The 15,044-nt window shown below is 39.0% G+C and overlaps 1 protein-coding gene across 6 annotated transcripts in view; it reads right to left on the bottom strand.

The window, feature by feature from the left end:
* The window catches only part of LOC119646808 (small conductance calcium-activated potassium channel protein), an 818,793-nt gene that overhangs the window by 248,268 nt on the left and 555,481 nt on the right, over nucleotides 1-15,044 (bottom strand). For 4 of the 6 annotated variants that reach the window (XM_038047402.1, XM_038047404.1, XM_038047400.1 and 1 more), the window contains one exon: nucleotides 13,464-13,565. The exons of the other annotated variants lie outside the window; for them this stretch is intronic. In XM_038047402.1, the coding sequence (XP_037903330.1) occupies nucleotides 13,464-13,565 (102 nt within the window). The remainder of the gene's footprint in view (nucleotides 1-13,463; nucleotides 13,566-15,044) is intronic. 6 annotated transcript variants of the gene reach the window in all.

The raw sequence follows: 15,044 nt of genomic DNA, 5'->3' as shown, positions 1-15,044 counted from the left end.
TTGTGGATTTTCGTAGCGCAAATAGTACTAAAGATGGTGTGGTGGTCCTGCATCTATGTGCTGTCCCACTACCATGGGCTTACCATGAGATGATAATGAAACTATCTCATTGAAAATCAAATAAAATAAGTACGAATAGGGAAAGGGGAAGATGTGGACGCCCTATACTCCACAAGAAAAGTGTCACTTCCAAACGAAAAGGAACATATTTCGCTTGGATCTGTACTTCCTGGCATTAACAAAGTTTACCTTCGGTCACGAGATGATGCATCCATACATCAAAATCCTAAATCGTGGATGTGATTATGAAAGACAAGTGTTAACTATAGCAACCTAGGCTGATTATATCATCCCTGCATGTAGTGTATCCACGATAAATTCTATAATATAATATTTGACTGTTAGCACTAATTAGAATTTACTGGAAGTTGCAAATCATCCACGGAATTGTGCTTACATATTGTGTTCGCAGCTTTCCAAGAATTGCAATGACTTGATCGTCTGCGAATGCTTGCACAAAAACTCTCTATTCCTTAATAATGATCGTGCGACGATTCAATTGGATCAGGGCCTTGAAGTGTGTTAGATGACTTCATTCAAGACCGTATCGGTACAATACAAGATTACAATACCCTGCAAAAGGCAAACGTGGTTAGCATTGCGCTCGTTCGTGATAATTACCCTGATTCACCGCTGAATCGACTGGTATGCGACGTCAAGTCCCATATAAATCCCACTGCCACCTTCCGTACAACAGCCATAATATTATATATCAAATGACCTCCAGTACCAAGAGCCATATTATAGAAAGCGTCCTGTGTACATCTCCTAAGACAATTCGCCTCAATGAATATCATTCCGACTACAATATGAATCTTCATTGACTATAATTTGCCGGTGGCAGCGAACTATCGGCCTTAATGAATTACCCAGATCAAATTCACACTTTCAATTTCCTTTATCACCAGCAGCGTAGTACTTTCTTTGAGATATTTACGTTATGCAAATACCAAATATTTGGCAATAGGGCAGAACAGAGACTCCCAAGGAACGGATTATATTCAAATTTGTTAGTGCGCCGATACTATGTACAATGAAATCCAGAAGTCCTCACCCTCGTTAAGAAAAGCAGTTATCTCCTTTCTCCTTGCTTTATCTGAATACATATATTTTGAATAAATCACTTTAAGGCTTTCTGCCGTATTCGGTGCAAAAGTTTCATATAGTTACATATACACATAGTATAATATATGTTACGACAAAGGCACATTATTATATAAAGGTAAAAGGAAACACTGGACGTCATCGAGTCATTTACAGAAGTAAAACCACTTCCTATCAAACACATCAAGTCGCCTTTGATCTTCCATTCCAGGTTCAGTCCCTATTCCCATACATTATTGGGTGATGAAAAGAAATGGAAGCGAACCAGCAATTTCTGAGTTAGAAACAAGAAAGTCTACCCAATTACATATTTTGCGGATGAAATTGTTTAATAATGTGGGAAGATATCTATCTCAGAAAAATTAAAGTCCGGTTACGCCTTCCTACTATATTAGAAATTTTCCGAAATCAGTTTTGCTCCTACTGTGATCCCACTCGGTTCCTACTTCCTTTCCTCCATCATAGGTTCCCACTAGGCTATAGGTCTGGGCACATAGACATCTTTGCTTGTGATACATATCCTGAGAGTCATATATTTCCTAAATATTAACAACTTCTTTGATGTTTGTTCAGTACCGTCTAATGATTATTGAGCATAAAATGCCGAATTTAAACAGGACCTTCACCCGCTGTGGAGTAAGCCCATATAAAATAAACCACTTTCAGTTCGGGCCCAGTTCCTAATTGAATACATTCTACACATTAAGTACGTAGTTTACTGAAGGAAGGGCAAACCAAACTATTGACCGAAATTTCCCGTACAGATTTGGCTCGTGCCAAAAAAGGTATTTTAGTCATCAAAGACGGTTATGAGGCTTCGTCCTTAAGTGTCTGCAGTAAATATTAAATTATAGGCTCCGTTGGTAGCTCGTGCAGCACGTGTCCGCACATATTATACGAGAGTAGACGGCACCCAGTTTATCTTGCAGTTCAATGAATAGTTAAAGGCTTGCAAATACCCGAATTGTTTGTACGTGATTTAAAATTAAGCAGTTGCCAAATATGTGCGCCCCTTTGCATACCGGGTGTCTGGGTTCAAAAGGATTTACATGTATGGTACATGGGCATGCATACATTATGAGTTGAAGACGTTCCGAAACGTGACGGCAAATGGGTTAAAATTTTTCAAATATGCTGAAATGATTGATTTAAATGGATGACGATAGTGAAAATCCATCCAAGGAATATTCAAACCTAATGTTTGCTCAGTCATATCGATCAAAGCGTAAATATAATTTCGAAATTAGGCGCCGAAGGAGATATGATAGGCTGAGGTTTGCATTAAGGAATTAACGTTTGTATTCCGGGTTAACGTGGGATGTTCTATCATTTGTATATCAAAACATTGTGCTACAAAATAGCCTAAATATTATACTACAAAAAGTTGAGAAAATCTTTCCTAGAATTTAAGAAGAATTTAAGTTTATAGATATTTTTTGCCACAGGCACTAAAGTTTTTTTTGTTTTGTTTGAATTTTTGTATATTGTAAAAATTATTGAAGATAATAACACCAAGTGTAAAGGTATTGAGATCCAATTTCAGAATTTTCCAAACCAATTTGAAGTTGGTTATTTTAAATTCAGAATTTTATGTTTGAAATTTAGAATTATTTGCACCTTTGGCTAGATTTGATTTCGGAGCCTCTTTTAAAATCTCAATTATGTCCACTGAGGATCATTCTGAGCCCTCCCTCCTTTCAAAGAAGGATAGACCCCGTTTCGATGCTGATAAGAATTTTATATTCCGGATTTGTTTCAAATTCTTAAGGAGATTGCCTGCTTTAAGCGGTCGAAAAAATAGCTTTTTTTAACATCAATCGATTCTTAATATATTTGATAATATACACACAAAGTTACAGAGCCTAATACTCAACATTTCCGTGGGAACAGCCAAAAGCAGGCGAGTGTCAGTTAGCTACGGTGCTATCTCATTCTCAGACCACAAACACATTGATTTCGCAATCGACATGTAACCACCTCCAATTGCTTCTTTTCAGAACCCAGAATTTGTAGACGAAGTACAATGGTAGGAGCCCGAATTACAATCCCTGGAAGGCGCATCAAATTCATTGCCGGATCGTAAGATCGCCAAGGCCTTTGATAACAACATCCATTATAAAGCCCATTTTGATGAATGCATGAAGAGCCGAGGCTGAACTTGACTGAAAGCAGAAGTTGGAGGCATATTTTGAATGGTTTACGAAATATGTGTCCGAATAGCTGAGTGGTTAGATTATAAGGCTATCGTACGGAAAGCCGCGCTGCAAATTTCACTGGTAGCAGTGGGATTTGTATCGTGATTTGACGTCGGATACCAGTCGACTCGGCTGTGCTGACCACATTATATGCTTATACATATGGATCTAGAGAAAGCGTTTGACCCTGTGCCACACGAACTCATCTGGTATGCTTTACGATAACACTTCAAACTGTACACTGCTTTATGCGGATGATGTTTTCCTAGCATCTAATCTCGGGCAATTTGTCCAAAAATGGAATGATCGCCTCATGCAACACGTGAGATTGAATCTAAACAAAACTGAATTTTTGACCACCGATCTACATAAAACAGGCACTATCACTGTCAGTGCCAGTGATCTGCCTACAACTGAGCGATTTAAATACATCGAGTCAACACTATCAGCCAATAGAGAACTGCGTTATGAAATTGCTTCACGCATTAACGCAACCTGGATAAAGTGGCGTTCCACAATTGGTATTCTCCGTGATCGACGTATCAACGAACGTCTCAAATCGAAAATTTACCGCAATTTCGTCCTTTCTGTCACCGGTTTTGAGTATTGACCAACTATAAAAGACAATGAACGGCGGATTTCGGTAATGGAGACGAAGATGTTGGTTGCGTTGGACTAGTGGCGCCACACGTTTTAATCACACCCGAAATGAGGATATCTCCGATCGTTATGGGGTTGCACCGATCGTGAAAAAATTGCGAGAGAGGCGTCTTCGATGGCATGGTCACGCAATTCGTGCTAACGAAAATTCACTTGCCAAGATTGGTCTGAACATCGAAGTGGATGGTAAACGACCAAAAGGGGGCCGAAGCAACGGTAGCTTGATACGCTGGATGGGTATTTTAAAGCCTCGAGATTGCATCCAGATCAGGCATTTAATAGAGCCAAATGCCGAAACCGATGACGACAAGCCGACCCCGCTTGTGAACGGAACAAAGGCTGAAGAAAAAGAAGATGCCTATACATAGTAAAAAATGATTGTGGTAGGAGAAATACGTTTTTTTATTGACAAGTTGCAAGAGCTCACACAGACGAACAGAAATTTAGAAATTTCTTCAACAGCCCTTAGAGGGGCTCTTTAATTGTCCTTTATGAACTAGGACATGTAAACCCTGGAAGGCTTTTAGCGGGGCATGTAAAAATTCGGGTTGCAGTTTCGACTATATGTCGCTAATGCAAGGGAGATGAGGCATTCCTACATTTAATTTGCAGCTACCCTCCTCCTCAAGCCCTATGCAAAATACTTGGGAAAAGTTTTCTTCAACGAAGAATCTGCGCCAACAAATTTGTAACAGGTCGATTCTTCCAGCGTTGGGATAATGTAGAGTTATTTTTTATCTGAATGGTTTCTTGGCTTAGATTTGGGTTTGGAAGTACGGAAGCTACCCCAATTTCTTGCTCTTGCAAACTCGCCACAAGTTCCTTTTGGACTTTGATTCAAAACCCCCGTGTTTGCCATTGCAACTTCGTTAGTCGGAAAAACTTGGATGGAACATCCTACATTAAGTTTAGTATTTTATTTTGTAGCCTGCGCCGTGGAACTAGCCTCAGTGCTACTCAGATTATGGACGCGACTTACAGAGAATCTGCTTCGTTCTACTCATAAGTTTCGAGGTGGTTAAAGGCTTTTAAAGTGGGCTAGGAAGTGGTTTACGACGAACAACAATCTAGGCGGCTGTCAACCAACAATGCCGAAAAACATTTCGGCTCGTGTTCGGCAATTATTGGTCTCTGACCATCGATTGAATATCAAGATGGTTGGCAATGAACTGAGCTTGTCGTCTTCTGTTGTGTTTCGCATTGTCACCAAAGGTTTAGCGATAAGGAAAGTGTGCGCCAAGTTCGTGCCCAAAGTATTGTCAGACGACCAAACGAGCTGGAATTTCAAGTGAACTTTTGCATCGTATCGATTTTTTGGACAACGTCATCACTACTATTGAAAACTAGGCTTTTCAGTATGATCCAGAAACAACACGACGAAGCTCTGAGTGGCATACCGCCTAGTCCCCCAAGGCGAATAGGAGAATATTGAGCAAATCAAAAGTGTAAACAATGCTATTAATAATAATAATAATCGTTGGCACAACAATCCATACTGGATCAGGGCCTTGAAGTGTGTTAGAGCACTTCATTGAAGACCGTAACGGTACACTACAGTAGACTGTAGGAGACAATGTGGTCAACATTGCGCTCGCCCGAGATTATTACCCTGATTTGACTCAGGTACTCATTCACAGTTGAGTCGACTGGTATCCGACGTCAAATCACGATACAAATCCCTCTGCCACCAGCGAGATTTGAACCGACAGTCTTGCGCTCTAACCACTCAGCTATCTGAACACAAACAATGCTAATATCGGCAGCAAACGATAGATTGTTAATGTTGCCTACTACATGGATGTGCTGGAAAGACTCCGAAAAAGGCTCATCAGGACGAGAAAAGACATTTCCGCTCCCTGGAAACTCCATCACAACAATCAACCTTACCACAACGCATTGCCAGTCCGTGAGGTTCTGATCAAACACCAGGTGCCAACGCTGCTCCATCCCCCCTATAGTCCTGAAGTTTCCCCAATCTGTTCCCTCGGATTAAGAGAACTCTCAAAAGAGTACAATTTTCGTCCATAGAAGAGATTCAATCAGCCGTGACGAAGACTTTGCGAGAGGTCCCCGAGACGCCTTCCAGGGCGCTTCCCGGTCATGGGAAATTCACTGGGAAAAATGTGTGGTGGCCCAAGGACAGTACTTGATAAATTTTAAGTGATTGTGAAAATCCGTTCAATAAATAAATTACTTTAAAAAAAATAATTGCATCCCTTTTGGAACGCACCCTGTATTTTGTTAATAAACCCAGTTAGGAGTAGGACTTGTAGCACTGATGAAGGGAACAAGTGGTTCGCCAAATATCAAAATCAAATATAATTATTATAAATAATAAGTCTTAACATTTCAAATAATTTGATCGTTAGAAAAACCACAAAATTACATTTAGATAAACCTGGATAGTTTATGGAAGGAATATTAATATCAAGAGTAAATGAAGTATGTGATCAACTGAATAAATGTAGAAAATTAAAATTATTGGGAAAAATAACATGGTTTCCGCATCGCAACATCATTGAACAGATTGAATCTATAGGTTTTTACAGATCATTGGATTCAACCCTATCAGAGCCTAAGGCTTGCTAACCATAGTTGACAATTTCATAACGATGATATACACAAACTGCATATAGAGAGCAGCAATTCAAATATCAAATTCGCAGAGCAATGCGCTCCACAGAGCGTACTCTTTCCGACCATTTCTTTAATATCATGCACATGACGTTTTCTATTCAATGCAGCGAATATGCTCCAAATCGATACTCACTGAATTATGGATAGTTGTGTGTCACTCGCTTCTATTTAGTGTCATCTTTAGCCGCATAATTTGGCATGCACTGTCCATGTCGCCGTTTATGCAAATTTTCGAATAAATTGAATTTTATTTTACGATCCATAATTGGAGTGCTTATACGAGTATTTTCCCGAAGTACAATTCGCATACGCACTAGCATTTGCCCCAATAATTTGCAACCTTCAGACTAACCAATAGGAGCCATTTATTTCTTTTATACTGGATGCAAGTACGAAGATATCGCCACATTTTAAAAGCTCCACCAAAATATACATATATATGCATTTGTTCCAATTCGTCGCCTGATATATGTTTGATACATATATTTAGGCTGTTCTGCCATATGCAGTATGTATGTATCGTACACGATGCAGTTGATGGTAGCACTTAATTCCGTGAACTAATATATAACCTCAAGGGATAGACAGCCGTCTAGTGTATATAATTGGTTTAGGGGTTATTTATGCCAATTTTATTTGATGAAAGATTATTGAAAATATTAGCATGGAGGGTGGGGTGTTGAGGTTGGTAGGTTTTTTGTAATTGTACTTTTCCGATAACTGTGGGAATATATTTCCTTCTCCCTTCTGTAATTGAAGCTATAAAGCAGCTCAGCTAAACGAACCATGAAAACAGCTTGGCACCTGGCATTGGGTCCGACACAGAAAATCCAAATAATTTTCCGATTCCTCCAAAAAAAGCAGGATTTCAAATCAAAATTTACCCTCCACAAAAATCCGGAAGCAAAGCACACGAACGTAACTGCCTTTCATCAACTATTCTCCACATGGAAAAGGATCAGAAAATCAAGACAGGAACATCTTTTATACGTCCGTTTTCCATAAATTCTTGATATAACACGTTGCTTCCTTCTACTCGTCCTTGAAAAGATACAAGCAACGATTTGAGCTTGTGTTTCCGGGAAAGGTAGGAAAGTTACCCTTTGTTATCTCTCAAACTGATAAATTAGTTTTTGTCAAGTTTCGTGGTAATGCGTACAGCAACAATTTTATAAGTCGGAGAAATAGGAGCTTTTCCGCAAGGATGAAGGAAATTGAATGGGTTTTCTAGTTGCTCCTAAAACAATGTTACAAGTAAATGGGAAATTCCTCATAGTGACATGGGAATGAGAAGTTATATATGAATGCGGAATGCAAATGAAGTTAACTCATACAGATTACCATGAAATTCATTTAGACTATACTCCCATAAATTGTCCGGGACATATTAGGAGGCACTGCGCTGAGCCAAAATTCCGTAGAAAATATATTCCAAAACATCGTACAAGGACTATTATGAGCAACATATGTACATACCATTTGCACTTTTTTTTCATCTCAAAGGGTCCGGTTTTCTCAGAATTTATCACCATCCTCCCTTACACACCTTTATTGAAGCAGCTATGACCGATATTTATGGGTAGATTTTGGGAATTAAAAATAAGTATTTAAAATTTAAAAAAATAACTAATTAAAATTAGTAACGAATCCCACTTATACTGCCTGACTCGTGCATTTTAAAGCGTTTGAGCATATTGTACCACAAAAAGTTACTGGAAAAAAATTCTATAAATCGTTGAAAACATTTTACTCTCGCTTTCTCTTGGGGCGAGTGCGTAATATATGAAATGTCACTCCCCAGATAACATTACATCACCTAAATCTCTGAATGAATGAATTTACAGACGCGATAGTTAGAATTGATGACCACGCTTTCTTTTGGAGTAACATTTTTAATTTCCGCCTTAGAAAATTTTATGACGTTTTCCCTTAAATTGAACATTCAGGATTAACTCCAAGCAAAATAATGAATATCTCGCATGTGGGAAAACTGCAGGGATTATCGCCTTAGTAGAGCTTGCGAAAGCCCCTTTTGGGCGAACATTTCGGCATAATCTGAGACAAAGTGGTTCATAGATATATATGTGTCGTAAATATAGGCCCATGCAAGTTTCCTGAACAAACTTAAATTTACAAGTGAATTGCCGGCATTCCCTACATTTGTTGGTTTCAAAACCAGATAAACTAGATTTGAAAAGAGTATCATCCTCTTCTTCTTTTTTCTTCAGCCTTTGTCCCATTAACAAGCGTGGTCGGTTCGTCGTGACCGGTCACGACATTTTGTTTTATCAACGTCCTCATCCAGCATATCAAGCCACCGTTGTTCCGGTCGGCTTTTTCGTCGACTTTGATGTTCAGATCAATCCTGGCGAGTGCATTCTCTTCAGCGCGATTTAGGTGACCATACCATCGAAAACGCCTCCCTCGCAATTTTTCTACGATCGGTGCAACCCCATGTCGATCGCGGATACCCTTATTTCGGATTTGATCAAAGCACGTCAAGCCACTAGTCCAAGGCAACATCTTCCTCTCCATTACCGCAAAAGGCTGTTGATCGCCTTTTATAGTCAGCTAACACTCAGAACCATAGAGGGCGACATTGTGGTAAATTTTAGATATGAGGCGTCCATTAATAGGTCGATCACAAAGAAAACCAATTATGGAACGCCACTTCATCCGCGCTATTGCGGAAAGAAATTTCATAACGCAGTTCTCCATTGACTGATCGCATTGACCCGAAATATTTAGATCGTTCAGTTCTAGGCAAGTCACTGGCACTGACAGTGATTGTGCCTATTTCATACGATCAGTCGTCAAAAATTCAGTTTTGTTCAGATTCAATCTGAGACCGTATTGCATGAGGTGATGATTTCATTTCTAGAGAAGTTCCCCCAAATCATGTGCTGGGAGCCGGTTTCTGACTGACTTCTAACTGTAAGATTTCAGACAAGGGGCAGCATCGCAATTGGTATGCAATAACGGAGACTTCCGATATAGTAGAGAAGCATGCTTTATACAAGCAGTGAAATGCAGTTCAGGGGTTTAAGGGGTTCCTAAAGGTGACATTGTGATCGTGATTGGTGATCTAAATGCCAAGGTGAGCTCTGACAGCACCTTTCTCACACATGTGATTGAAAAACACAGTCTTGGCACATTGTTCGAGCACAGAGCCTGCCATAAGGTCAGTTGGGTTTCAACTGACCGATGCCATACGAGCAATCAGTTGAATTAAAAGGGAACACCGAAGCGGGTCGGCGAATGGTAGAGGTTGAAGGACGCGCTCAAACTCCAATACCAAGAGAAATACCGAGAAGCTCAGCGTAGTGTACGACATGACAAGAGAGCATTTGTATTGTGCTGGTCAGGGAAGCGGAAGATGCCGCAGATCGCAATGATTTCAGAACTGCATACCGCATCACGAAAGAGCTTGCATGCGGTCGCAAATCTTTTGATGGACGTGAACGACGTTAACGGTCAACTTGTCATTCACAATGCTGGGCAACTGAAGAGCTGGTAAGAACGCTTAACCATGGTTCTTAACCGTATCACATCAGGTGAGGTTCCTCCTCTTGTAGATGAAATGGTCAGTCACCGTAGCATGGGAATATGGACTGTTCCTCCAAGCAGAAGAAAAATCGTTTCGGCCATCAACGCACTCAAATGGAGTAAAGCCGCTTGGCTTGACAGTCTCCAGAATTAGGATTCCAAAGAAGGACACTCGTTTTGAATATGACAATTGAAAGAGTATCTGCATGCTCGCTGCCATCGGAAAGATAAGATAAAAATAATCCTGGAATGCATCACGGAACATTTCGAAAGCTTCATTGAGAGAGCAGGCTGATTTCCCTACGGGTCATGTTGAAACAGTTCATGGAATTTAGATCTCCGCTGCATCTGGAGGTATCTGGAGGGCTCTACCCAGGAGGGGTATTCCAGAGAAGCAAATGGCTATTATCAGAGCGACATAAGGTGGTATAGAATCTCACTTGCAGCACCGAGGCAAAATCTCGGAAGTTTTGAGGTTTAAATCGAAGTCCGCCAGGGTTGTATCCTGTCACCGATGTTGTTTGTTTTTGTTGTTATCGGTGACGTTCCTTGTCCGGATGATGCGGACGAAATCACTGGATGATGATATCTTTCTTTGACATCTCTTTGCTTTCTCACAGGGTCATGGACCTTGGATGACTCTAGATTTGGAAATGGAGGCAAGCAGAGTTGAACTGTAGTTAAACACCAACGAAACCAAAGTTCTCAACCTGGCGGGTCATGTCACTCTGCTATCTGCATTAATGGCCATAGCATAGAAGGCGTCAATCAATTTGTATGACCAGGAAGCGTGGTTTCTACCGACGGTGGCACCGAACCGGTGCATGAATAGCGCTAGATCCGCTTTCGCTCTTCTATCTAAAACATGGAACTGCAGTTATCTCAACTCCAAGATCAAGTTGAGATTGTTCTGTGCTAGTGTTCTTTCTGTGTTGCTATATGGAAGTAGCACAAGGATGGTGAACTCCACTGTTACGCAAAAGCTTCAAGCTTTCCTCAATATCTGTCCGCGTCGTACAATCGTAGTACGCTAGCCTGACGCTGTCTCAATCAATGGACTTGGTCATCGCATAGGCCTGGCACCTCCGACGAGTGGGTCGCCCCAAGGGTATTTGGCGCAGAACAGTATAGGTTGAGTGTGAGTGTCTCAGTAAGTCGTGCTGAATGAGTAATGAAGGGGATTTCAGGTAACCCCATCAAGACGCCCGCCTCGCACATATGATTCAGGGAAACTCAACTGAGCTGCCGTCTCTTTCATCTATCTGCATTTTATTTTCGTTTTAAGAATGTCTTTTTACGAATATCTTCAAAACGAAAAGAATGAAGATAAATAAAAGAGACGGCAGGTTAGCCGAGTCTTTCTAAATCATGTGTCAAACGGTTCCCGTTTATTGTGCTATAAGCAACAGCCAACTCAAAATAGGAGTCTAATACTGTGCATAAAAGCATTTGACCTCTCCGCTCACAAAAAATCATTTTCTTCGCTGAGGACACCAACTTCAGATGTGGCAGCAAATCCACAGGAATTGAAACATCTATTAAACGACCAATTTGAATATGAGAACCTTGCAGAACTTCTAGGTACTGCGGCTCGTAGCGCCTTTGCAGATCTTCTGAATTCAATAGACTCAGCACCAGCATATTTATTATCTAAGTATTACTGTAATTTTAACTTAAATATTTTTTTGTAGTTGTATGCCATTGGTGTATTAGAAATTTGTTATTTTTTTCGTATGGCGTCCATTTTATTCCTTTTTCTTTACACATTTGGCGTTGTATGATTTCGAAACTGGGTTTCTTTGATTCAATTACAATGAATTCAAGCTTAATTTCAAGACCCTTCTCTACTTTTCCTACGAAGCCCCCATAAAATAGGCCTAGAGCCCCAAGAGCGATTTGCATCTCATCTAAGCGTATAAACCATCGTGGTTATCCCCCATTCAGTTGCGTTATCAATTCTTTGAATAAGGCTAATTTCGCCGCGGGAATCAAAATAAATTGCCTCTACAAACGAAACTCTTCCTCCAAAAAGAAAAACGACACCCTTCTTGCGAATGCTTCTTCATTTGTTGTAAATCAGCCAGTTGAAAATTTGCAAAATTTACTCCAGCCTTGGAATAAATTGAGCCCCATCTCTCTAGAAAAGTTTAAGAAATCAATAACTTTATCAAAATTGAATTTCAGACGACCGATTTTAAGATGGATGAATATGCCACCAAACAAGATGATAAAAAGATGAAATAACTAAATCCTAACCTCATAGAGGTTCAGGTTCATCCCATATATGGTACGGCATTAGTTTTTATCAACGGGTTTTAATTGAAAAAGATAACTTGTTGAAATTCAATTTTAAATAATACCTTCCAAGATATTTTTTTAATTATTGTATACGGTTTTGAAATACACTTTGTGCTAGTTTTCTTTTAGTCTATGAAATGATACCTTCTTTTTGAAAGTTTCAGAATAACTTCTATACAAAACTCTAACGAAGGAATTTAATATGCTGTAACTTCTATTCGAATTATATTTAGGAAAATTTTCAGCTAAATTGGACTCTAAATTAGCCCTTTTTGCTTTCAATCCTGGCTTGCAAATGTCAAGCCTCCATTTTACCTAATATCACAAATTTGTAAAAATATTCAAATGTAGGTAGATACAATAAAATTTCACTTACCTATCTGAAACAAAGCATTATTACTTCACTACGAACGTACAAATGTGGGTGGGATCATGCCAAATTGAAAAGAAAAAACTTTCTACTGTTAAATGCCTGCAGACCATTTTCTAAAGTGCATATAAGACGCGGTGAACCAATTAGCAGAGGGTAAATGGGACATAACAATCCGGTGGTGAATCTTTCATGAACAATCTGGGTGATGGTGGTGGGTAATGCGAATAAATATGGGCTGTCAAACAATTGCGAAGCTATCGGAAATGGTATTGGTGTTGACGGTGGAAGCAAACATAAGGACACAAACGCATTTTCAATTGCTCGTCCATCAATAAATTAAATAAAATGGTGGGATGCACCTAAAAGTGCGCTCGCTAGTATAGAAATGCAATCTATGCAATCAATGTTTGAAGTTTGATATGCGGACACAAGGACTGTTTGAGTTTTTCATTGTGGGGTTTCGTCTCTGTTTCTATTGATTCTGTTTTGTATTCTTTGTATGCTTTTGAATATATATATATACATAATATAAAGATATTTTTGGGCGAATAACTAAAGCCACTATACATCATAAGGATATGGGTGGATACCGTTTTCACATATTGCAAAGTATCGCTTGTCGCTTCCGTGAACGCTCTTCGAAGACGGGTTCTTCTACTTTGTGATAATGTCTGGGGACACAGGAGAATACCCTAAATAGAATTTGAAATTTATGTTGGAAAATATATATTTACAACAAAAGAAATGTTAGAAAAGAAATGAGATGAATATCGGATTTCGGATGAATAGAAAATAATCTACTGGTGTCCTAAGGAGATCTAATCCGATTTCCCATGTTTACGCCTGCCTTAAGTGAATCCGTCTGAAAGAATTCTATTGAAACTCCTTTTCTTCCTTTTGAAATATTCTTTAACTTGCCATATGTGCGGATACATATATTTACATATAATATATAGCGTAGCATTTCGCAACATATAAAACCGATAACTAGGCGAATTGAATAAAACAATAAAACTTCTTACTTAAATTAGCCGCTATTATCCTTTAGTTGTTAAGTTATGTTAAGTTTCTGAGATATGAAAAGAATTTTACGTTATGCAGCTTGAAAACTAAAAGAACAGCATGACCTCCTTTGAAATCAAGAATTTCCTTATCTCCGACACATCCGAAATTCCATCTTTAAAAAAAAAAGCTACTATAAAGATAACGAAGAGGGAAAAGCGTTTATGTAAATGCATAAAACTCTATACTAACTACATGATAATGTTGAATGTACTCATTGCTCCTGATTTGTATCTAACTTTTCGGACAAACAATGCACTTTGTTTCTGCTGTGTTACTGGAAATACAACATACGACATGAATATGCGGAAAGTACTTGATTTAGGTTTGCATACCAACGTTGTTCGGAAAACAGAGTTTGATACATTTAGTTGAACACTTTGCTGTACATTTATGTACATCGAGATGTGGATGCAAAAGGCGATATTTATATGGAAATCTAGTGTTTTTACAACATGTTTTGTAGACACTCGGAAAACAGAAAATACTTTTACGAAAGATGGAAAACTGTTTATGATAGAAGACAAATGCCACTTCAAAAAATTCCAAGGATCCTTTTGTGGGTTTCAGTTTATGCATTTTTTAGTCAATCCACAGCTCTTGCCAACATAAACAAAACTACAAACAAAAAAGTAAAATTTAAAAAATGAAATTTGACTACAAACAAAAATGCTTTAAATATTAAACCCTAAAGGTGTAACATGTACTGAATTTCATCGAAGATGATAAGATGTACAGAAAAATCGTTAAATATAGTGTTTATTTAACAACAAGTTGAACAACAGGAAGCTTCGATTATGAACGGATGTGCATTTTTCTTAAATGGAAATCTTTCGTTTTCCCCTTTCTGCGGAATTAAAAATTTAAAATATTCAATATTTTAATAGAATGCCAGTTAGCGGGGACACAAAAAATCTATACTGATAGGACGAATATTTAACTAGAATGCCATTCGACGTAGAAACCAACAATAACTATGATTCGCAACAGTAAACCAAAACGATTGGTAAAATCGGGGACACGGTGGAGTCGCTGCAATCTCTGTGGTCTTAAAAATAAAGGGAAGTGTCGGATTACTTTCCTGCGCTGCGCTAGCAACGTCACTTAAC

Source organism: Hermetia illucens, chromosome 1 (assembly GCF_905115235.1).
Source record: "Hermetia illucens chromosome 1, iHerIll2.2.curated.20191125, whole genome shotgun sequence".
Taxonomy (NCBI): domain Eukaryota; kingdom Metazoa; phylum Arthropoda; class Insecta; order Diptera; family Stratiomyidae; genus Hermetia; species Hermetia illucens.
The sequence above is the reverse complement of the archived record's forward strand: the minus strand, read 5'-3'. Positions and strand labels throughout refer to the sequence as shown.